The sequence below is a fragment of the Artemia sp. Qi Xiang Cuo genome, chromosome 6, assembly GCF_049724085.1.
Source record: "Artemia sp. Qi Xiang Cuo chromosome 6, ASM4972408v1, whole genome shotgun sequence".
NCBI lineage: Eukaryota > Metazoa > Arthropoda > Branchiopoda > Anostraca > Artemiidae > Artemia > Artemia sp. Qi Xiang Cuo.
In genome coordinates, this window is record NC_142799.1 from 81,566,302 (window position 1) to 81,590,765 (window position 24,464).

Sequence of the window (24,464 nt, forward strand, 5' to 3'; positions counted from 1 at the left end):
GTAACTCTAAACTAAAACTCTTAACTGAAACTAAACTATAAATGTAACTAAAAACTCTAAGCTAAGACTCTAGGCTAAAACTCTAAGCTAAAACTCTTAAATAAAACTAAACTAAACTATAACTGTAAACTAAAACTTTTAACTAAAACTAAACTACAGCTCTAAATTAAAACTCCTAACTAAACTAAACTAGAACTCTAACTAAAACTCTAAGCTAAGACTCTAAACTAAAACTCTTAATTAAAACTAAACTAAAAAAAGTTGATCATGTTTGCAAGACATTGCAAAGTTTTGTAATTAGAAACGCTGGTAATTATGGCATGACCTCTGCAGTAAGGTTCTCTGATACGCTGAATATGATGGTGTGATTATCATTAAGGTTCTATAGCTTTTAGGGGGTCTCTCCCTCTTTTTTCTAAAATCATCCAAATTTTCTCAGGCGCGTAACTTTTGATGGGTAACACTAAACTTGATGAAACTTAAATATTTGTAATCATCATTAAAATGTTATTCTTTTGATGTATCTATTGGTATCAAAATTCCGTTTTTTAGAGTTTTGGTTACCATTGAGCCGGGTCGCTCCTTACTTACAGTTCGTTACCACGAACTGTTTTATAAGAAGACTTTAAATCATAACCAAGTTCAATGTATCGATAAAATATGAAGTTCAAAATGGTGCACCGGGAATATCAATACATCAAGTTGTCATGGGGTGGTGCAGTGGGTTTAAGGGGGTGGTGTAGGTACAGTGGGTGGTGCCTGGTAAGGGGACCCAGAGTTTTGGATTTAGCTACAGTAACACTCTGGAGGACCTAAGCAAGGACCTTATAAGTCAAGAAGCTTCGTTAATCCAATACAGATTTAATGTATCAAGTTCAAAATAGCATTAGATTTCATTGATGTAGTATGCTGAAAGAAGGTAAAATTGACGTGGATTCACGTTTCCTGTAGATTTGAACCCGCATCATAAGCTGTATTAACAATTTTTCTGCTAAAAAGAACTTTCCCGAGGATTCTTTCCTCCTTAGGGATAGCTCTGTATTTATGACTGTGTCCCGAACGCCAATTTGGGTAAACAGAAAAAAAAAAATGCTTGGTGCGATTAGTTTTGAAAAATAAATATCCTAGTCTTCAATCGTAGACTCGCAATAGAAAAAATATAATAGAATTTAATTTTTGCAATACAATTTGTGCCAAATTTTTCTAGATTCATGCTCATTATGACTGACGGTTTAGTAAAAGCAGTCGAGGAAGTAAGTGACACAAAGGATCCGAACATGGAAATTGTTCAGCTAACAATCAAACAGGTTAGTAAAGAGCAGTGATGCCTTTTCCTTGAATTTTTCTGGGTTTCTCGCATTTCTCCCAAAAACCCGATTTCTCTTAAATTTGCCCGAAAGTTAACATTCATATATGGTTCCATTCCAACTGAACCCTCGTATAACTGAACCCATGCCACTGAACTATTGTGTATCTGAGCCCAGGCGCAACCGAACCCCTGTTTAACTGACACCCCGTGTAACTCAATGCCCGTGCAACTGACCCTCGTGTAACTGAACCCTCGTGCAACTGAAGCCCTGTGCAACTCAACCCCCATTTAACTGAACCCTCGTGCAACTCAACCCCCGTTAGTTGAACCCTCGTAAAACTCAACCCCTGTGCAACTCAGCCCCATTCAACTGAACCAGCATGCAACTCAACCCTCGTGCAACTGAACACTCATTTAAAGAAAACTTACTATTAATGCTGATTCAGGAATGATAGCTATTATTTAAATTCATCTCAATAGTAAAAGTTGTAAGGAAAAAAATTTATTTGAATTTTTTCTTCCTTACCAATTCTTCAGTGGAATTTATTTCTTCAGTACCAATAGGGCACTAGAACATCGTTGAGAGCTGTTTATGGTCATTTGAAGGCCAAAATTTGCATTCATATACTTTTTAAAAATTTGTCATGACAACATGATAAAATGCCGTATGGCACCAAAATGCGATTTTAGTGTAATTTCTGGAGTGTAAAGGCTTGAAGCCATAAAAGGTGTACCACAAAAATCTCCAGGATCGACAACCATTAAACTAATGTTTAAAATCCCCCTCTTGAATACTCCCCTTCCCATTCACCATTGATAGTGGAAACAAAAAAAAATGAAAAAAAACTACCAAATGAAAAAAAAATCATTCAAATACAAGCCTGATTTGTTAATAATAGATGCTTTTTATTTTCATTTCAACACAAAAATTAATCACGAAACGAATTCCTGGGAATTATGAAGAAGCGCTTGATACCCGGACTATCCTTCTTTTTCTTTTCCTTCAGCAATAGCGAGTCACAGGACCATCGTAGCGGTGCTGAAATGGGTAACCATCCGAAGTTCTTGGAATTAGCGTTTTATTTACCCCACCCCCTAAAGGTGGTTGTCATTTCCTAGTTGATCTTGCGTGGAATGACCCAAAGGGAATGGTGTTACGCAACTTCAAAATGAAACTGAAAGTGTTTAGGGAACCGGGTATAACCTTTTTTTTCATTTCTTATTTCCTTTCCTCTCTTAGCTTCATGTGTCTTGAAATTTTTTTTTACTAAGCACTAATTGGAAAGCTCATAGTTTGCAATAAAACCAGAAAGCACTTTATCGGGCAACGATTTTAGCGATAGTCCCATTCCTGAAAGTTTAATAAAATTTGAAAAAGTTCTGGGGTTACCCAAATGGATAATATAATTTAGAAATACGAACAAAGCGAGAAGCAAATTTTGAGCTTTTAATCAGCGCTAGTTCAATCTTATTCTTAGGCCTTGGCTTAAATTGAATCAAACAGGGCTTGATTTAAATGGGAGTTGAGTTAAACAGGGATTGGTTTAAACGGGGGTTCGGTTGAACGAGGCTTAAGATGAACGAGGGTTAAGTTAAATAAGGTTGCGTTGCACGAGACTTCAGTTGAAGAAGGGTTCAGTAAAATAAGATTGAGTTACAAAGGAGTTTAGCTGCACGAGGGTTCAGTTAAATGGGGTTGAGTTTCACGGTGGACCAGTTAAATAAGAGCTCAGTTGCATGGGGGTTCAGTTGCACGAGGGTTCACTTACATGAGGATTTAGTTGCACGAGGTTGACTTATGCTGGGGTTTAGTTGGACCTGGGGTTAGACGCGCGGGGGTTCAGTTAAATGGGTTTGATTGCTGTTACACGAGGGTTCAGTTACATGCACTAAGTACAAATTGTTCATTTTCGCCAACGTTAATTTTTGGAGAGACGTTGGAGAATTCAATTTTCTTTCATTAAAATTCGAGAAAGCACCGAAAAATTCTAGTGGAAGCGCTGGTAAATAGGGATGGAGAGTCACCACTACGGGAGGGTAATTATAGTCATAGTGAATGATTATAGTCACAGGTAATTTAAGAGAATAAAAGAGAGATGATCACAGGTAATTCAAGAGAATAAAAGAGAGATGATAATTTTTGTACAATAAGATTACGACTATAAACCCTTGTGAGTGTCCTTGAGCACCTAACAGTACCAAAAACTAACCATACCGGTGTCAATAGTTAAATTACTTCACTGGCGACAGGAATAAGTGACTCAATTGCACAGGTGACGTTTGTATTGGTGACGCAAATTAGTGCAAATCTGTTTCTTTCAATCAAATTTGATGTATTAATTCTATATATTTATCAGATTATTATATTATTAATGATAATCATGCTAATGCCAAGAGTTACATTACTAATTACATAAGCATTGGTGACATAAATGAAATATCAAAACTAATAAGTGGCATTATGCATATGTATTATATGCATTAACATAGAATTGATTTCATTTGTTATATATTTTATTTAAATGATTGGGTTATGCCCAAATTTCTTTGAATGGGTAAAGAATAGTACTTTTGATAAACCACAAAATGTTGAGCAAATGTTGAGCACATTTTGTGCTCAACATTTCTTCACACATCCACATCCAACTTACACTTTATATGGACATACATTCTCTCCGTATTTTTCTTGGTTCAAATTAAAGTTGAAAAGGTCAAATTCTATAGAAGTGTTATATTTCTATACCCTTGCCAGAATTTGATTTTGATTGAAAAACGTGATTAAAATTATTTTGAAAAATAGGACAATTGGCCACCATTAATTTTTGCAGTTGTTACCAGATTTAGCGGTTTGGCAAATTTGCTTTTGCTTTATTTGTCCAAAGGCTATTTTAAAAAGAATTAAATTTCACGTCCATAGTGGGCTCTCATTTCGAAAATAGGGCAATTTGTAAAACCCAGGTGCAAAATACAATGCTTGAGGCATAAGAATCCGCTAACAAAATTAAGTTAAATTAGAATTTATATAAAATCAAATTAAAGTGGTTTTGAGAAAGAGATATAAGAAAACTGTCTTTCTTTTCACCGAGTGAAGTTTGGTTTCCTAGTACTTGATCATTAAGTTATTACTAAAACTATACAATTAAAATTAATTTTAATCAATTAATTTATATTGTCAAACAATTATCTATATTTAATTATCATTCAATGATTACTAATACCTTTGATTCAATAATTATCACTAACTATCAGTATTAATAACAATCTATAAATTATCCATTATTTAATTAATTTTAAGTGGATCTAATCAAGATTGTATTTTCGTTTAGAAACTTTGATTACTTGGCATATTGATTATATTAGTCAATTTGTACTAAAAGTTACTTTTTGGTAAGACTAATAATTCAGTTTTAACAAAAGTTCAACATAAACTTTTTGTGTCGTTTTAAAGATTTTATCTGATAGTAACTAAATCCCCAACAAAGATGGTAACCCGTGCTTTGTTTTTTCCTACTTCGTTTTTTCTCTTTAGTTTAATTTAGATAATTGTTAATTTAGCTTCAATAGCGCGTCCCCAGGTTGCACCATTGGGGAACGCCCTACAGATATGTAGGGCAACTCTGATGATAAGAGGCGTGGACCAAGGAGGGATCTAGCCCCTGGGGATCCATAAATTGAAACCAGGGCACCCTCACCCGGGGAACATAGATACAGGTGGAGGAGGTAGAAGACCCCTCCGATGCAGACTGAGCTAGGCCCTCCAGGGTGTGGACTTGTCCCGTCAGCTGCAAACCTTCCCCCAGCAATGGGTTAAATTGCATATTACTGCAGGATACCGTCATGGGAGGATCCTCTTCAGGAGGACAACTGTGAAAGGGCGGTAGGCACGCATAAGGGTGTCAACGGTCCCTGTTAGAATCAAAGAGGATTGGCTTACCGTTGCTCCAAAAGTAAGCTAAGAAACTTCTCCTCTTTATAAATTATGATTGGTCATTTAATGAAATTACGAACTAGGGCTACCGTGTCCGGGGAAACCGACGATCAAATTACCGCGTCCGGGGAAACAGAAGAACAAGTTACCGCCTTCGGGGAAATCGATGGAAAATTTACTGCATTCGGGGCAACTGATGGATTGACAGCCAACAGTGTTGGAAACCAATCTAGAGAAAATTTGACCAGTCCGTCTCAAACGGATGATAGACCAGTCTTATTTACAAGACTTGCAACCAAAATCGGAACATTAAACCTCCGGACGCTTGCAAAACCAGGAAAGAAAGACATGCTCCTCTGCGAAGTAAACTGATTCAAGTGGGATATCAGTCGTCTCTCAGAGACGCATCTACCAGGTAACAGCGATGAACAGATAGATGACATTACCTTCCTATTCTCTGGCAGGTAAGATGGAATACACAGGCAAGGAGTTGTTCTTTTGCTGACGAAAACATCAAGAAAATCTCTAGTGTCAGCGGTGAAAATCCTGTCTCGGAAATATTGATTATGATCCGACTCAAAAGCAAGTTCAGTAACCTCTCTCTAGTGCAGGTTTACGCTCCTGGTTCGTCAAGGTCGGATGAGGAGTCTGAAGATTTTTACTCTCAGCTTCAGATTCTTGTCGACACCATTCAAAAGAAAGACTTCGTTATAGTCCTTAGAGACTTCAATGCCATCTTTGGTAATGACAACGGCAGAAACGAAGATACTATGTGCAAATTTGAAATTGGACAGATCAACAGCAGAGGAGAGTGACTCATTGAAATTTGCCGAGACAGTGACCTTTTTGAAACAAACACAATGTTCAAACACCGGCGAAAGAGAAAAGTCACTGGGTGGTCCCCTCATGGAAAGACTGCCAACATGATTGATTACATTCTGGTATCGAACCAGTGGAAATTTTCGTTCACAGACATAATGACTCTCTCCGGTGAAGATTTTGACAGGGATCCTCCTTATGTCATCAATTCGTCTAAGGTTAAAGGCTGTTTTCAAATCGAATCAAAAAGTGTCGAGATTTCGTTTGCAAGCCCTGAAGGACTAGAAGACGAAACAAGAGTATTAGAGACCAGCTAAACGAAAAACTGTCGAAGATCATGCAAGAAACGTCTATCCTATTTAGCCCAGCCGACATTGATCAGCTTGTGTTGCAAAGTAGCAGGGCTATATGTGAGACAGCCGAGATCATCCTCGGCCGTAAATCTGCCAGAGATAAGCCATGAGCTACCCAGGAGATTGCTGACATGAGCAACGAGAAACGAGTTCTTAGAAACAAACAAGATCAAGAAAGCAAGGTTAGGTTCAAGCAACTCAAACGCCAAATCGAGAAGAAAACTGGCCAGGCTCTCAAAGACATGATAAACAAAAAGTGTCAGCTGTGCGAAGACGACTTCCAAAGTGGTAACTCGCACCTTATATCATAAAGATACGAAGTGTATTGATCTCTTTGAAAAAAAATGCCCACAAAATTACCTCTCGCGCTGAAATCCGAGATTGTTGGAAAGAGCATTTCCAGGAAAAGCTAAATCTCACAGTAAACCCAGATCCTAAAATCTTTCAGAAGTTTCCAGCAAAAATAAATGAGGAACTACGCCTACCACCCATAAGGTCAGAGGTAGAAGCTGCTGTGAAATCCCTCAAATCCAATAAAGCACCCGGGATAGACGGTATACAAGCAGAACTGCTCAGAGTAGAAACTGACGTTATCATAGATCTTTACCATCGAATAGTAGCAGCTCTTTGGGAAACACAATACTACCCCGAGTTCTGGGAACATCCGTCATAGTTTCCTTGCACAGGAAGGATCTAAAAGCCATTGCGACAACTACAGACCCATATGACTTACTTGTGATATGGTCACGAAAATACTAAAATCCTCACGAAAATTTTCTTAGACCGTATAAGAAACATGACAAGACATGCTATACCTAAGTATCAAGCTGGATTCCGTCAGAATAGATCCACTATAGACCATATATTTGTCATCAAACACATCATGGGACGATCTTTGGAATTCGGTAAGGAGTTATACCAGCTGCTCATCGACCTTAAGCAAGCCTTTGACCTAATCTGGCGAGATGCTGGCGTATCTTGGCTCACTAAGGAATTCCTTCTGGTATTATCGATATTATAAGGAGTATGTACGAGAAGGCGAGAAGCATCGTGCAGACTTGTGCAGGACTCAATGAGGAGTTTTCTACCTCTACAGATGTTCTCCATGAGAGGAATGCCTCCTCTCACCCACTCTTTTCCGCCTATTCCTAAACAGTGTGCTGGCACTTGTCCCTGATAAAACGGGAATAGTCTTGGGAGGATACCTTTTTGACCTACTTGCATATGCTGATGACATTAATCTTCTGAACGGAAAAATAGAGGAGATCCAAGCCAGTGCAAACTCTATCGACGAATCAGCTAGTTGCTTTGGAATGAAGATAAACGCTTGCAAGACCAATGGTATTGAGAGTATTACGGCATGCAGAGACTGCCCCCCCCTCACCAAAGTCACTATTCGGGGCCAGGAAATCGAATGGGTCGACCAATTTATTTACCTAGGAAATGTGCTGACATCCATATACCACTCCTCAAAAGACATCAAACGACAACTGGCTCTTGCCTTCGCATGCTTCAAGTCACTGCGCTCTATTGCAAAAATAAATACCTCCCCTTAAAACTGAAGATTTGACTCTTCCGTGCCCTAGTGATTCCAGTTGCAACGTATTGAGCAGAGACATGGACTCTAAAAGCCGATTACAAGCACCGACTGACGGCATTTGAACCTAAATTTCTCCGAAAGCTCAGTGGTATCATTTACCTTGACCGAGTATCAAACGAATAACTGCTGTCCTCCTTGGATTACCCTTAAACCGTCATGCAGACTGTCAAACTCTAACAGCTTCGATGGTTAGGACATGTTCAGCGTATATCCCCAGCAAAACTGCCTAAAATAACCTTTGAGGGAAGAGTAAATTCCTCTTGCCCCAGGGGACGACCTCCCAAGTTCTGGTGGGAAAACTTTTCTGACAATCCCACCCAAGTACTGCTGAGCATTGCAAGAAACAAGGAGGTATACCGAAAATATTGTTATGATGCCATTAGAGGAGAAGCCCCGAATCGGCAAACCCAGCCGGATAGGATTTATGTAAGCAATGGTACCATCTGGACATTTCAGCACTAACCAATTGGTGTTGAAACTGTAGATCTTGTTTGGGTCGTTGGTACCCAATAAAGTAACTTAAAATATTGTACCTTCATTTATAAAATGATGGTGCCCTATGGCAAACTAAAACCCTAACATAGGTTGTAACCCTTGCTTCGTTTTTTATAAATTCATTTTTTTTTTCTTTACTTTAAATTAGATAATGTCTAACTTAGTTTAATTTAATTTAAGTAATTTATAAAAACCAGACCAAGTTTGATTACATGGGTATCTTGATTACACCAGCCAATTAGTTTTGGAAATTCATTGTGCTAATTGTAATAATTCAGTTAATTCAAAAATTTAACAACATTTTTGCTATCAATTAGGTATTTTTCCGACAGTAGCTAAACACTTAAAACCAATGGTAGCCCGTACGTCGTTTTTTACAAGATCATTTTTTCTTTATAGTTTAATACTCAGTCAACTATTATGGGAGTAGCTCAAGCAGTGATTGATCAAGTAGTCCGTTGTCATCACGAGCGATTTTTATCAGAGGAGCCATTGTCCAGAAAGTTTAACGGACATGGGGATATGACTTTACTTGTCAGGAACTTCACTTATCCCATGCCCAACGCCCTTCTAAGAAATATCACCCGAAGCAGTGAAAGTATGTGCTTATCTCAAAAGTAATCTCTCTCTCTCTCTCTCTGTCTCTCTCTCTCTCTCTCTCTCTCTCTCTCTCTCTCTCTCTCTCTCTCTCTCTCTCTCTCTCTCTCTCTCTCTCTCTCTCTCTCTCTCTCTCTCTCTCTCTCTCTCTCTCTCTCTCTCTCTCTCTCTCTCTCTCTCTCTCTCTCTCTCTCTCTCTCCTCTCTCTCTCTCTCTCTCTCTCTCTCTCTCTCTCTCTCTCTCTCTCTCTCTCTCTCTCTCTCTCTCTCTCTCTCTCTCTCTCTCTCTCTCTCTCTCTCTCTCTCTCTCTCTCTCTCTCTCTCTCTCTCTCTCTCTCTCTCTCTCTCTCTCTCTCTCTCTCTCTCTCTCTCTCTCTCTCTCTCTCTCTCTCTCTTTCTCTTCTCTCTCTCCGCTCGTTTTTTTGTCAAGGTCTCTTTCGTGCTAAAAACGCTGGACAAAAAGTCTCTCCCGAAACATTTGTGATTTTGCGTGATATAACCATAATGTTCCGGCTGATGCATATCCTTAGACCTTAGATCCTCCTGCGCCGCCAGGGGTGTCTAGGATATCAGTGAATATTCGCCAAACGGGTCTTAGATGAGCCGCTGCGTATACATCTTCCCATTCTGGTTGGAGAGAGGCATTTAGGCGGCATAGGTCACTGTTGTAGGTTCGCCTCAAAATGTTCGAGGTCTCCCTCGTTTCCGACTGCCAATGGGCTGCCGCTAAAGCATAGACTTCAGGATTCGATGGTTTTCCATTCTTAAAACATGTCCGAGATAGCTCCATCCACGGGATCTGATGGTGTCGGTTATTAATGGTTGATTGGTGATTCTGTGAATGGTATCGCTTGAGACCCTTTCCGACCAATGTATATTCAGAATCCTCCTGAGGTAATTGTTCTCAAAAGCAAGAATCTTCTTCTCTTGTTGATTGTTTAAGTGCCAAGTCTCAGCGGCATACAGGAGGACTGGTAAAATGTTACTGTTGAGGAAGCGCAGCTTCAGGGGATTTGAATAATTCCTGGATTTCCAGATTCTTTCAGTTGATTGAAGGCTGCGTTAGCTTGTCCTATTCTAGTTATGACTTCTTTTGTGGTAGATCCAGTATTCTCTATGATCCTGCCCAAATACTTAAACTCAATAGCTTGTTCAATTTCCTCACCAGCACATGTGATATGTAGGGAGGGATTGGATGTTGCCATTGTTTTTGTCTTTCCTGCATTTATTTTAAGACCAAGCTGGTTGGCTTTCACTCTGACTCTGTGAATAGAGTACTGCAAACGTTCCTTGCAACCCTGAACTAATGTCATGTCATCTACAAAATCTAAATCGTTGACTGTTACACCGGATGATAATGCAATGCCATCTGTTGTTGTGTTGCGAAGGGTATAGTCAATAGCTATTATGACTATGACGTGTGGTGACAACTCGCATCCCTGTTTAACTCCAGATAAGATTCTAAAGTATCTTGTTTGGCCTTCTGGCGTCTTAATGCAGCATTCATTCCCTTCGTACAATGACATAATTATCTTAATTATTCTATCCGGAAAGCCGTAATAGTTCAGAATTTGCCCCAAAGTTTCGCGGTCAACCGAATCGAAAGCCTTTTCGAAGTCGATGAAAGCCATGTATATTTTGGACCGCCACTCTTGACTTTCCTCTGTGAGCATGCGTAAAGTGAAAATAAGATCCGCACAGGAACGTCCTGTAAGGAAACCATGTTGCTCATCTCTCAGGTGTTTATCTAGTTCGGTCTGTATCCTTTCCAGAATAACATGACAAAGCACTTTCCCGGGCACTATGATAGCAAGCTGATTCCTCGCCAGTTTCCAGGAACAGTAGCATCACCCCTTTTGAAAAGTCTGACCAGTGAACTTCTCATCCATTCAGCTGGTAATTCTCTATTCTCCCAAATTTTGGTTAAGAACTTGACCCAGAGGATTTGTCCTAGGATTGATGCCTTGATTTGTCCTGGGATTGATGCATATCGGTGATTTAAAAAAAAAATAATAGAGAAAAAGCGCTAACTCTTAAACATAAAATTTTATCTTAAAAAGGTTCGGAATCAAATCTCATAATTAGGTTGTAACATCTAGAGTATTGATGTTGTAAATAGGGGACTGATCTCAAGGTGAACTTCGCTGATTGTCAGCTTGATTAGTGTAGTTTGAGCCTAATTATGAATTACTTTCATACAACCTCCATATAGAGGCACAAAACAGAGTTGGTGTAGGTGGGGCACCCAGCCTTAGAGGATCGATAATACAAACTGAGATATCCTCGCCCGGGGTTCAAAAATACAGGCAGAGGAGGAGGAAGGCCCCTCTGATCCAACTGTGTATCACTGGATGTAGACACGTCCCCTTCTGTTGCAAACCTTTCCCACAGCAAGGGGTTAAATTATGGTTATACCAGAGACTATCATGTAAGGATCCTCGACAGGAGGCCAACTGGAAAAGGGTGGAACATCCAGACATTAACAACGTCCTCTGCAAGTCAAAAGAGAGGAAAGGCTTACCCTCATCACTGAATCAGCCAAGAAATCTTCCCATTTAAAATGTGATTTATGCAGATCTACTGAGAACTGTGATCCACAACGTATTGTCTAACTATCTAGAACTGTACCTGGCAGAAAGGTAATGTTTACGACACTAGACTCTTAAAGTCCAAACCAGCGGTGGTGATTCCCGTTCCAATGCCCTTCAGCCAGGAAGTGCAATGGGGGGTGGGCAGCCATCCTGTGCTTCCGCATACCATTCCTGCCTACCTTTCCCAGATTTCTCAAGGGGCCCATTTAGAGCAGGGTCGACTCTAGCCGAGATTACCGAGTTCCTGGCAGAGCAGTATATCGAGCACTTGTTATTGAAACTTTTGAAAGGGAGCCTCCAACGTCCTATGAGTATGGATGGTATTTTAATAAGTCAGTCAGTCAAACAGACCGAAAAGAAAATTTTAACGTCAGCCCTGTATGATAGAAAATTGGAAAGGGAGGGTGTGGTATCCAACTTTAAATTGGGAGCGAGTATATATTAATAGGCTTCCAATTGTTGCCAGTCTGTGATTAAAAAGTTTTCATGCTATATAGTTTTATTTTAAAGGCTTACACAACAGCTAATAAAAATATCTGACTCCATTGAGATCCGAGTTTCTAAAGACATTTCGTCATAAAATATAATTTGGAATAAATGTAAACATAACTAAATATAAATATGAATGAATATAAATACTGCTATTACTAACAACTCCCCGCAGCACGAAGCGGCCTGAGGCTAACACAGCTACGGACGGTCCTCCTCCATCCCAATTTATTCAAAGCCTCTCTCTTTACACCCTCCCAGGAAGTTTCCATTTCCCTTAAATCATTCTTTATGACATCCTCGCATCCCAACCGCTGACGACCTGCTTTCCGTTTAGCCCTAGACGGTTGGCCCAAAAGGACAATTTTCGGCAATCTGTTATCCTTCATCCGCAGAACGTGTCCTAGCCATCTCAACCTTCCTCTCATTATAGCCCCAGAAAGCAGGATTGAACCACACTTTTCATACATCCTACTATGTGTCAATCGTCACTGAATAAGATCGGTCAGCCAGGGACCCAGAACAATCCGTAGGCAATTTCTCTGGAAAACAACGCTTTTTGGAGCGCCCGTACTTCAGAACCATATTTGACCACTGTCATCACTGTAGCTTCCAATATTCTAATCTTGGTTTGCAGACTAATCTTCCTATTCTTCAAAACTTTTTCAACTATGAAAAAACATCCTGAACCACGCCAATTCTATTTTTAAGATCTTCACTGCTCCCACCGTGTTTACTAATGATGCTGCCAAGGTAAGTGAAGGTATCCACTTGTTCAATCTTTTCGTTACTCAAAGTCACCTTTTCATCCTAACTTATTCCTAGCCTTAGCGACATAGTCTTATTAGCATTAATTTTCAAACCTATTCTAGCACCTTGAAGTCATAATCTAAGCATAATGTAAGTCCAGGAGAGTTTTTTCCTCCCTAGTTGATTCCGTGGTCTCCCATTGTCTTTCCTGTGCTCCTTAAGACAAAGTTAATTAAAATTATCCATATAAAGGGGGATAGATTCCAACCTTGCTTATCTCCTTATTTAATATGAAACCAGCTGCTAACCTCATTTCCTACCTTTACCACAGCAGTGTTATTCTCGTACATAGCACTAATCACTCAAATGTATTTGTCTGGTATACCATACAAGGATAAAACCTTCGCTAAAGCTCTCCTATCAATAGAACCGAGTGTCTGCTCTAAATCTATAAAACTGAGGACCAAATGCGGTTGATAACTCAGGCACATCTCAATTATTAACCTAAGAGTAGAAATTTGGTCGACACATCCTCTACCCTCTCTAAACTGCACTGTTCTTCTCTTACAACTTTGTCTACAGCCTCTCTCAGTCTAAAAAGTATCATATTACTAAGTAATTTCCAACCCACAGAGACCAGGCTAATGTCTTGCTATTTACTATACTCACTCTTATCACCTTTCTTATACAGTGGTTTAATTAGGGTTTTCCTAAAATCACTAGGTGGTTCCTCTTTTTCTAAAATCATATTCATAATCATCAGTAACTTATTTCTAACCCCAAGAGCCACCATATTTAAGAAACTCATTTAACCACACTATCAGCACCTGGGGCCATATTATTTTTTAATCTTTTTAGCACTGTAACTAATTCTTCCTCACAAAACAAATATTCCTTGACATCTAAGGTATCACAAACTTTTTCATTTTCCTGTGTATCTTTTCCTGCAACTCTATCTTGGTTTATCACATTCTCAAAAGGTTTTGCCCCTCTCTCTTTAACTCCTTCCTTATCACTAATTGTGGCCCGTTGCTATCTTTAACTGGGACAAGTCCGGATTGACTACTGCTTCTCAATGTACTAACATGCCAGTACAATATTTTACTATCATGCTGCATCTTCCAGATCCTCGGCAACTTTATCCATGGCCTTCACTTCACACCTCCTTCGTTCATATTTTAATGTTTTCTCCACTTTCTTTGCATTCCTCTTGTTTTCATATGATCTATCACTCAGATAATTCTTTTACAAGCCCCTTCTCTTCTATATTAAACATAAAGCTTTTTCTCTAATATTCCTAGCTGTGTTGCTAATGTTCTTTTCTAAGACGCCATCAGCGACTTTACAAATTATTGTTTTTTAACTTATTCCATCCATCTTCCACATTGTCAAATTTTAAACTCTCGAGTTTAGTATTCAACTGCTCCTTGAACGTTCTCATCCTGAAGTCTACCAACATCACAACTTCCTGGGTGGTAGTTACCCTTCCAATATGTCAGCTTTAAACTAACCCTTGACACTACTAGATGGTGGTCTTTACTTTTCAAACAGTTCGTGGTAACGAACTGTAAGTAAGGAGCGACCCGGCTCATTAGTAACTGAAACTCTAAAAACCAGAATTTCGATACCCATAGATACACAAATAGAATCAGATTTTTATGCTGATTTCAAATATATAAGTTTCATTAAGTTTAGTTTTACCTGTCAAAAGTTACGAGCCTGAGAAAATTTGCCTTATTTTCGAAAAAGAGGGAAACACCCCCAAAAAGTCTTAGAACTTTAATTAAAATAACACCATCGGATTCAGCGTATCAGGAAACCCTACTGCGGAAGTTTCAGGCTCCTATCTGTAAAAATGTGGAATCTTTTATTTTTTGTCAGAAGAAGATCACGGATGCGTGGTTATTTGTTTTTCTGTTTGTTTTTTTTATTTCCCCAGGGGTGATCGTATCGGTCCAGTAGCCCTAGAATATCGTTAGAGGGCTCATCTGAACGGAAATTAAAAGTTCTAGTGGCCTTTTTAAGTGACGAAAAAAATTGGAAGGCAACTTGGCCCCCTCCCACGCTCATTTTTTCCGAAAGTGACCCAATCGAAATTTTGAGATAGTCATTTTGTTCAGCATAGTAGAAAATGTAATAAATTTGTCTTTGAGGATGACTTAATCCCCCACAGTTCCCGGGGGAAGGGCTGGAAGTTATGGACTTTGCCCATTGTTTACATGTAGTGTTGGTTAATGGGAAGTATAAAGACGTTTCAGGAGGGATTTTTTTCTGCTGGGAGGGGTGTTGGAGGAGGGAGTTACGGGGGAGGATCCTGCCATGGAGGATGTTTCCTTGGGGGAAGGGACATTTCTATGAAGGGGGCGCCGGATTTCCCAGCATTATTTAAAAAACGATCAGAAATTAAACAAAAACTAGTTTTTTGCAACTGAAAGTAAGGAGCAACATTAAAACTTAAAACCACAGTAGACAGAATATAGCAGTATGGTAATTCTCTATCTCTCCCATTATAAAAACCCGGACAGGGGTGCGAGTGGAAAGAAACAGGCTAAACAAGCTAAGGCAGAAAAAAGTGGGAGGAGCTTTTTGTTCACGATGACCAGAAATGATCTGCGATAAGCTTACTGGTATATTCAGAAACAGGCTAAACAAGCTAAGGCAGAAAGAAGTGGGAGGAGCTTTTTGTTCACGATGACCAGAAATGATCTGCGATAAGCTTACTGAATTGAATTTATCAAGTATTTTGGGCAATAGGTTGCATCAAGACTGGGCTGGGTAATTGTAGACAGAGAAAAGCCAAGACAGATAGTCCAAGTAACTTCTGCTGGGAAAAAAGACCCTGTTGAGGGGGGAACATGTTTGGCACGCTAGGTTGACGTGACATATCTCTAAATTAGAGATTTGTGTCTAAGTTAGAGATTTGTCACGAAATTAGAGATTTGTCTCTAATATGCCTTAGCGTTAGCTAAGGTGTAGGTACATGCTTGGAACACCTTTATAAGCACTAATATGCAATCCTATGATGTTCTGGGGTGTCTGAGATGCCCCCTGCCTAGAGCCTTAGGCATGCTGATCAAGAATTCAAAAAAGAGGCAAACAAGGCAGACCCGCCTATGGTCTTAAGAAGGTTGACCAAGAATTTAAAATTGACATAGGACCATAAATTTGCTTGAAATCTATAAACTGTGCTTAAAACAAACAGAAATTATTACGTATATGAGGGGGCTCGTCCCTAATCAATACCTCGCCCTTTTCGCTAAAGTTTGTTTTTAGTAGTTTCAAAAAAGCTATCGATTCTAATTAACCGGCCTTTGTGATTCAGGGGTAGTGATTCGAACAAAATTCGAACTTTAGCGTAAAGAGCAAGGTATCGACTAGGGAGCAAAATCCCTAATATACGTAATAAAACATACGAATATTGAAGTTCGTTACGTAAGTTAATTCGTAAGTTACGTCAGATCAAAATTTCGAGAAAGCCATTTAGCCAAAAAAGTAAAATCAATATGCAAATTTCGTTTTAATTATTCATGTACGTTGAGCCAAAATCAAAGCTGCATTAATTCAAAAACGTTCAGAAATTAAATTAAAAAAAAACAAGTTTTTTTTAACTGAAAATAAGGAGCGACATTAAAACTTAAAACGAAGAAAAATTATTCCGTATACGAAAGGGGCTGTCCCCTCCACAATACCTCACTCTTTACGCTAAAGTTTGAATCTGTCACACAACTTTATTTTTTAAAACAATGAAAAACTTTAGCGTAAAAAGCGGGGTATTGAGGAGGGGACAGTCCCTTTCATATACGGAATAATTTCTGTGCGTTTTAAGTTTTAATGTCGCTCCTTACTTTCAGTTAGAAAAAAACTTGTTTTTTTTTTATTTATTTAATAACATCAATAGCAGCACTCCTACACACCCTAGTATCTTGTACTGACCCTGCCAGACTTTGGTTTACAATAACTTATTCAATAAGGTTTGCTGTATTACTATCACGTGAATACCACGTTAACTTGTCGGTTATACTGTTTTGGTTATAACTAGAATGTTTTACCTACAAAACTGCAGCATTTTTTAGCTATTACTGTTTTTTTTTTTTTCTTACACCAAATTTGTCTAGACTTTGACACAATCTATCCCTATTTCTACCGACCTGGGCGTTAAAATCGCCTAATAAAAACACCATATTTCTATCTGGGGTCTTATCTATTTGCTCCTGTAACTGTAAGTAAAATTCATCTGAGTCACTAGTATCTCTGTTCAGTCGGTTCTACAGGGGCATATACTGCTATAAGTGATACCCTGAATTTCTTAGTCATAAAATGAGTGATTAGTATTCTATTATTATTACCTTCCCAGCCTAAACAAGACTTAGCTGCTTCCTTTTTCATCATGAGCACTACTCCCTGTGTACTACCCCCATCCTACCTGTCTGAGTAAATAAATTCTATATCGCCCAATTTCATATTTCCTACCCTTGGGATATGAGTTTCTGAAAACCCTAACAAGTCCAGTTCGAATCGTCTGAATTCGTCTGTCAAAATGGTGATACGATGGTCATTTTTTAATGTCGTAACATTCCAAATTCCAATTTTCATGTTCTTTAAATCATTGAAATAGTTTCGGCCTCAGGAAAAGCAATGATCCCTGACACCAGTGCAGGACGGGGATCAACAATCTTCTCAAGTTTACACCGAAGCGCCTAAGCCGGCTTAGAACTGGATAGCAGGAAGTCATTGGGACCTCTAGTATGAATTTGAGGTATTGTGCAATCCTGGGCCCATCTTGGTCACAATATGGTTTTCAGCACTTGGCGAGATGCTCTTCGACCAACAAGAAGTGAAATCCTGCACAAACAATCGCAAGCCTATTACCTCCGACTCATTATATATTCATGCTAAAAAAATATTATGCTACTACGGGGAGGCAACCCATAATAGATAAATTAACTAGGAAAAGGTTTTTCAGCCTGAAAATGCCCGCCAAAACAGACCAAGCCCAAAAGAATTATCTATTAATCAGAATCCCGTGCGAATGCTGTGTTGTTTACTAGGCTATATTTCCTCGATGGGCGCAACTCCTCAAGTAGGAATAGAGTTGATCGAAAGGTCCCCGGTCTTGCAGGTACCCCGAAATGATCGAGGCAGCCCTTTGCAGAGGCCGTTGTCCATATATCTGAATCTTACGCTGTACCATAAGTGTCCTCCTATAGAGGATCCTCCTATGATGGTGTTCTGCGTCACCATGCAATTTAATTCATTACTGGGAGAAACTTTGTAACTCACAGGACGTGTCCACACACCGTTGGTGCCTGCTGAGTTTACATTTGAGGGGCCCTCTTCCTCCTCCTCCTTTACTTACTGTCCCGGGCGAGGGTGCTCCAGTTTTTATTATGGATCCCCAGGGACAAGGTCCCTGAGGGTTCTAAAAGCTACAAATCAAAACTTCGCAAATTTCAAAGGAAATTTGATAACTGATACCTTGTCGGATTAAGTAGGCTAGTTGACTTGAAGCTGGTAGGTCTAATGATGAACCAACTATACTTTCTTTACCCTCCCCCCTCCGTCCCACACATTTTTAAGTATCCTTAAAGAAAAATGTGCAATACATTTAAGGGTAGGCTAAAAAGGAACAAAATCGCCAAACGCTAGATGGTATTGGTATTTTTTCTTTCCGACATGAGCGCCAATATTCTCTCAAATAACTTTCCATCTCTCTTTGGGTCAAATATTTTAAAAAGTCTTGATAAATTTATAAACAAACATTCCTCTACCTCCTCATGGGCCCATCTTAGGTCTATTTGAACATGGAAACGTGAATTTGTAAAAAAAAATTTAAGGATGTTTCAAAATTTAGGCCTATACCACATTTTTGCCAGTGTTGCCATGTTGAGCCGTGAAAATGAATCAGCAAAACTGATTAATAAAGTTTGAAAAGGCGTTGCTTGTTTTCCTTTAACAAAAGCACTTCATGAAATAGTCTTGTAAATAGAATCAACAGATAATTATAGTGGTTTCACATTGACATTGTGCAACAAAAGCTACTTAGTGTATGGATATATTGCTTTTTATTGCAAAACTTTTACTTATTACTTTTTTCAAAACATTATTACTTTTTTTCAAAATGCTATTACTTTTTTTAGAACCATTTCAAAATATTACGACTATAAATCGTAGTATTTTAATTTTTTCAGTTTTCGTCAAATTGAATTTCTAAGCTGTTGTTGGTTTGTTTTTTTAGTGTTGAAAATATGTGTCTGTATGTCTAAATTTTAAAATTGTATTTCCTCCCTTGAAATGTTTTAATAAATAGAATGTTTTAGCGACAAAATGAACTATATCCTATACTTTTGGGACAGGTCGTTTACCTAGTATTCAAGAGTCTAAGGGTTTAACCACCACTTATGGCAGATGTTTGTAGTAAATTCAAGTTGTTGTCTTTTCTCCCATTTCAAACAATGAATGTACTTTGGTCAAATCTTGAAGTCTTATATCCCTTATAGGTACATTTTTTTTTCTTTTAGGTTCTAGTCGACACTTCATTTCTCCAAGCTCCACTAACTCTTCCCAAAACTATAGGTACATTTTTACCTTCTATCCTACCTATACCTTCTAACTTCCCATATTCCCCTGCCTTCTATCCTACCTATAGGTACATATTTCTTTTTTTTCTTTTAGGTTCTAGTCGACACTTCATTTCTTCAAGCTCCACTAACTCTTCCCAAAACAATAGGTAAATTTCTACCTTTTATCCTACCTATACCTTCTAACTTCCCATATTCCCCTACCTTCTATCCTACCTATAGGTACATATTTCTTTTTTTTTCTTTTAGGTTCTAGTCGACACTTCATTTCTCCAAGCTCCACTAACTCTTCCCAAAAGTCTGTTGTGGTGAAGGGCTCCAGCTCTTCTGACCTTGATTGTTCTTGCGACACTTTGACACATTTAGCGACCAGTTCAAGCACTGACAGCTCAGAGATGCAAATAAGACGTGAAAATCAACTACCTCTTAACGCTGATGGTAAAATAGCACCTTATGTGGACTTTTCAAGCTACTACAAAAGCGTTGAAGATGCTCGGGGAAAGGGTCTACTTTCAAAAGGAATTGACTATTAATATGAAGCTTCTTTTTTCGAAGTGTTAAAAATATTTGGCCTTATCCTGTATTCTTTGTAGCTTATTCTTATTCTTTCTTTAAAACATTATTTCTTTTCTGCTTCTTGTTACTTATACTTATTCTTTACGCTTACCCTACCTTTTTCTTTGATTTATGCCTTATTTTTGCTTTCGTTTCGTAAGTATAACAGAAAAATACAAATGGTGGATGTGGATGGTAGCAAATAGCAAGCCTCTTTGTTTGATGTGAAAAATGTTGTGTGTTTCTTTAAAATAATCTTTCTTTTGATATTATTCAGGGGCGCCAAGTGTACCCCCTCCCTGTCATCGCTGAGTTCCCCCTCCACTAGGTTTTTTAAAAGACACTTTTTTGGTAATTTCATTGAAAAAACAATAATAATGTCCCCCAGATTTTGAAAAATATATTCGCCCCATATCCCCAAAAATACAAAATTTTGAAAGAAACATTTGGCATTGCTATATAGCTAGCACCTAGCCTTCTCTTTGACAGTTAATATGAAACTTCTTTGCGTTCTGTTCCTGCTAAGTGTTGATAAAAATATTTTTCACAGTGTTTACTTCTGGTATAAACGTGTCTCAGCCCACGGACGCAAGTGGTTGTGGATCAGTTGTGCTTATCTAATTGAGCAGTGCAGTGTGGTTAACTATGTTGAGTTCCGACGAGGAAGACTTAATTGATTACTATAAGTACCGCAGGTTTCGTAGGGTTTAGAGGGAGTATTGGATCCATCCCTACTTGGAAAAGAATGTAAAGTCTCGTCTGTTCTTAGCAGCAAAAGAACTGTCTCAAACAGATAGAAAATTTGTCGGATTTTACAGAATGTCGAAGGAATCTTACATGGAGTTGACATGGATTGTACGTCCGTTTGTCGGAAAAATTCGTCTCAACTCTGTCTACATGTTCATAGCCAAAATAATTTGACAATATCAACGCGATAGCTCCCGAAAATGTGTGGGACAACACTCTGCAACGCAACTGTGACAACGGCTGGAGAATCATATGGAACCGGTTTTAGACTGATTGGAAACCAGTCTCATCCTGATTGCCTCGTGGGCGGGCCCCCACTCTACTTCAAGACCAAGGTCACAAAACAGTTGCGTGCGCAATCGGTTGGCAATTCTAGACTCAAAACAGTTTCCCGTGGGCGCTGGGCCTAAGACAACAGTTTTCTAAGACAAGGGGCAATCCTGACAATTTTTTTAACGGTAGTGAATAAAGGTACAAAAAATATGTTTATTTTATTATCTAGGAAAAAATATCCTGTTTTTTCCTCATGTTAGACATCATAGCACTTTCGTTTATTCTTGTTCTTCTATGGGGAGGAGAGGGGTACTACCTGGTCAATCCCTTTCTTTTAGCATCGTTGGACTTTTATATACCTCCAATTTTAGATTTTGGACCATCCGAAAAGGAATTATGCCAATATGTCTAATGGCTTTTGTGGCCACCTCCAAACTACAAAACAAAAAAGACAATAAAATTATTCCCCAAAATAATATCGAAAAAAGAAAAAAAAATTATAAACGAGTTTGGATTGAAAACAAGTTTATCATTTTTGTGGCCCTTTACTGATCAAAGTATTTTCTATACTTCCTTCTCTGTTGACAGAGAGGTGTTATATTTTGCAAAACAATAAATGAAATACATCTTAACAAATTTAATAGTTATATTAAATCATTGAATTACTAGCAGTTGTTTTATATTTGAGAAGGAAATTACCAATATTTTGATTCGTTACCTTGGTCGGCATATTTTGCTAAATCTTGAAACTAAAAGAGTGGTATAATTTCTCCAAAATATATTTTGATTTGAATAATCTGAGAAAATGTTTGTAACAATTCCTAGATATTGGATCTAGAATTTATTATGTTGGAATAAAACAACAAAAATACTAACTCTAGTAGTTCAATTTTAGATATAAATCCAAACGAAAAATGGTTCGTTTCACCCCAAGAACTACCATCAAGACAAGTTGAATATAGACATTGAATAAGTTGTTTGAATTTGGTGCAAATCTGTCACCAAATCTGGTGCAACGGTGCAAATCTATCTTTGGTGTTGAATCTGTCACACAATATGGACAAAGGCAGTCCGACTAAACACTTCCTGTGGATCTCATCCACAGGACAATAGACTTTTTTTGTAAATGTACCAAGGAAACAAAAATGAAAACATTTTTTGTCCCCTGGACCCATCATAGGTCGATTTATTTCTAAAAACATATATTTTCTAACAGTTTGCCTTTGGTTATTTCAAAACTATGAAGTTTTTACGGTAGTACCGCATTTTGTCAGTGTTGTCACGTTTTATCGTGATAATAAATAAGCAAGATTAATTAACAAAACTCGACAAAGCTTTTCGTCTGCAAAAATTCAGACATTAAAAATCTGCTGATTCCCAAAGGAAATTACACCTTTTTAAGCTGCTTGGTACCATGTTTTTGACGTATTTCCCGCTAATTTTGGCCTACGTTCCAATTTTGGATTTGGCACCCAAATAACGAAAAACTGAAGAACTACATACGGAGATTTTTTCATCAAAACTGAATCCCCGATTTTTCCAATTTTTAAGACATATTTGGTTGTTTAATTTTCCATTTAACAAATTTAAACAGTCAGGTTTCATTTTCAGTGCCCTTGATTCTTTAAAAAATCATTCTAATTAGGTTTAATATAGTTCCCATGTCATTTGTTTCATCCAAAGATCTAAAATTAACTAGGCTTCAAACAAGGATAAGTTTAGTTCGGAAACAAGAAATGGATTAGGTTTATTGTAAGTGTAATCCTGTTATGCGTATCTATAATGCATTATACATGTATATATTATATTTGGCCTATAGTAACGTACATGTGTAGTAAAGATGTGTACTAAGTTTTTTTTATCATCTGCAAAGTAATGACAAAAGGGGAAACTAATTATTTCATGTTTATAGTATTCTTAATTATTTGGTTTAATAAAAATTCTTCGTTTTTTTATAGTCTATTCCTGGTATTTTCCAAACTTGTTCAAAGTCAACTTCAAATGACCAGAATTAGCTACTGCCACTAGTTCTAATGATAGGCCATTTCAACTGAAAAATTGCAAATTTATATTTTCAAATTTGAAAATTTGAAAATTGCAATTACATAACCTAGAGCGTAAATATGTTGTTCGGCTAACATTCTTTGTTATTGAAATGTTTTGCCATAATTTGAAACTCGACCATCTAGTTTTGAAAACTTCTTTGTTCCTCCGTCAATACTAAATATTCTTGCAAGAGTCTGGTTTTTCGGTGGAAACGGACTTATTTCTCTTATGACAACTTTGATCCATAACAAAAATGTAGCTAAAGGGATTTATGAGTAAACATTAAAATAATCGCTCATAAATCAGCCAAATTGTTCATTCTAAGGATCACTATGTGCCTTTACAAAGAAAGATTCTTTGAGTCCCATTTGAAATATTCCAACCTTCTTTTTTTCAGTTTAGTCTACGAGGTCATTAATTTACTCTATTTAGCCCTCTTCATTTTTCCTGGTGTCAATTTTTGGGTCTTTGTGGTTTTATATTACCTTTCATTCCTTCCTCAATCAACTGTAGACAATTGAGGCGTACGTCCGGAATTTCAGATCATTTGCCCCTCTTCTTTCTGGGGTGGGTTGGCAATATTCCAATCTTTAGTTTATTTCATTCTTCTTCTTCTTCTTCTATTTCACAGCAGGCGGGCTTTTCAGTAGTTACTATTTAGCCCTTTTCCTTTTGCTTCACTCTGTGGGCTACAGAGCTACTGGCTTGGTTGCCTCTTATTTATTAGATCTTCTCAGATATCTTTCAGATATCTTTCTTGGCTTATAGTGAGATTTTGTGGTTTTTGAAGCATTTTAACAGTTTACAAAGCAAGGTATCTTGTGCAGACGTCAGCATATTACATTCAAATAGGCAGTGGTCAATTGTTTCTATATTCATATTACAATACCTGCAAAGAGGGAACAGGGGAACTGAACCACTTGAATTAGGAAACTGGTTCGAGATTGCAAGAAAATTTAGTCCATTTGTTCCAGAACGAATTCTATGATAATTTTTTTAAAAATACTTATTGGGAAAGGGGGAAAGAATAGGATTATTCTTATCAAACATAATATCTGATAGTCTCCATCGGTAAATATCTAATGGGGATTGGTCTCCCACTTGGCTGGTCAATATTTATAGCATTTTTTGCTATTTCATCAACCTGATGATTACCACTTATACCAGAGTGGCTATGAATATACTGAAAATAAGTACTCATGCCACAAGATTATCTATAATACTAAAACAAGGATAAGTGTCAGTATCCAACTTATACTGAGGAGCTGAAGACAGCCCCTCAAGGCTTGATAAAGAGTCGGAATAAACTATAATATTATTTGAATTAGCAATGAA

General features: G+C 38.0%; 1 protein-coding gene across 1 annotated transcript; it reads left to right on the forward strand.

The window, feature by feature from the left end:
* The first annotated feature begins 1,177 nt into the window (after positions 1-1,177).
* On the forward strand, positions 1,178-23,037 carry LOC148951658 (TGF-beta-activated kinase 1 and MAP3K7-binding protein 1-like). Its single transcript, XM_089091250.1, has 3 exons — positions 1,178-1,307; positions 8,904-9,102; positions 19,758-23,037. The coding sequence occupies exons 1-3, from the start codon at positions 1,212-1,214 to the stop codon at positions 20,039-20,041; spliced, it is 579 nt and encodes a 192-aa protein (XP_088947376.1). The 5' UTR covers positions 1,178-1,211; the 3' UTR covers positions 20,042-23,037.
* Positions 23,038-24,464: the final 1,427 nt, after the last annotated feature.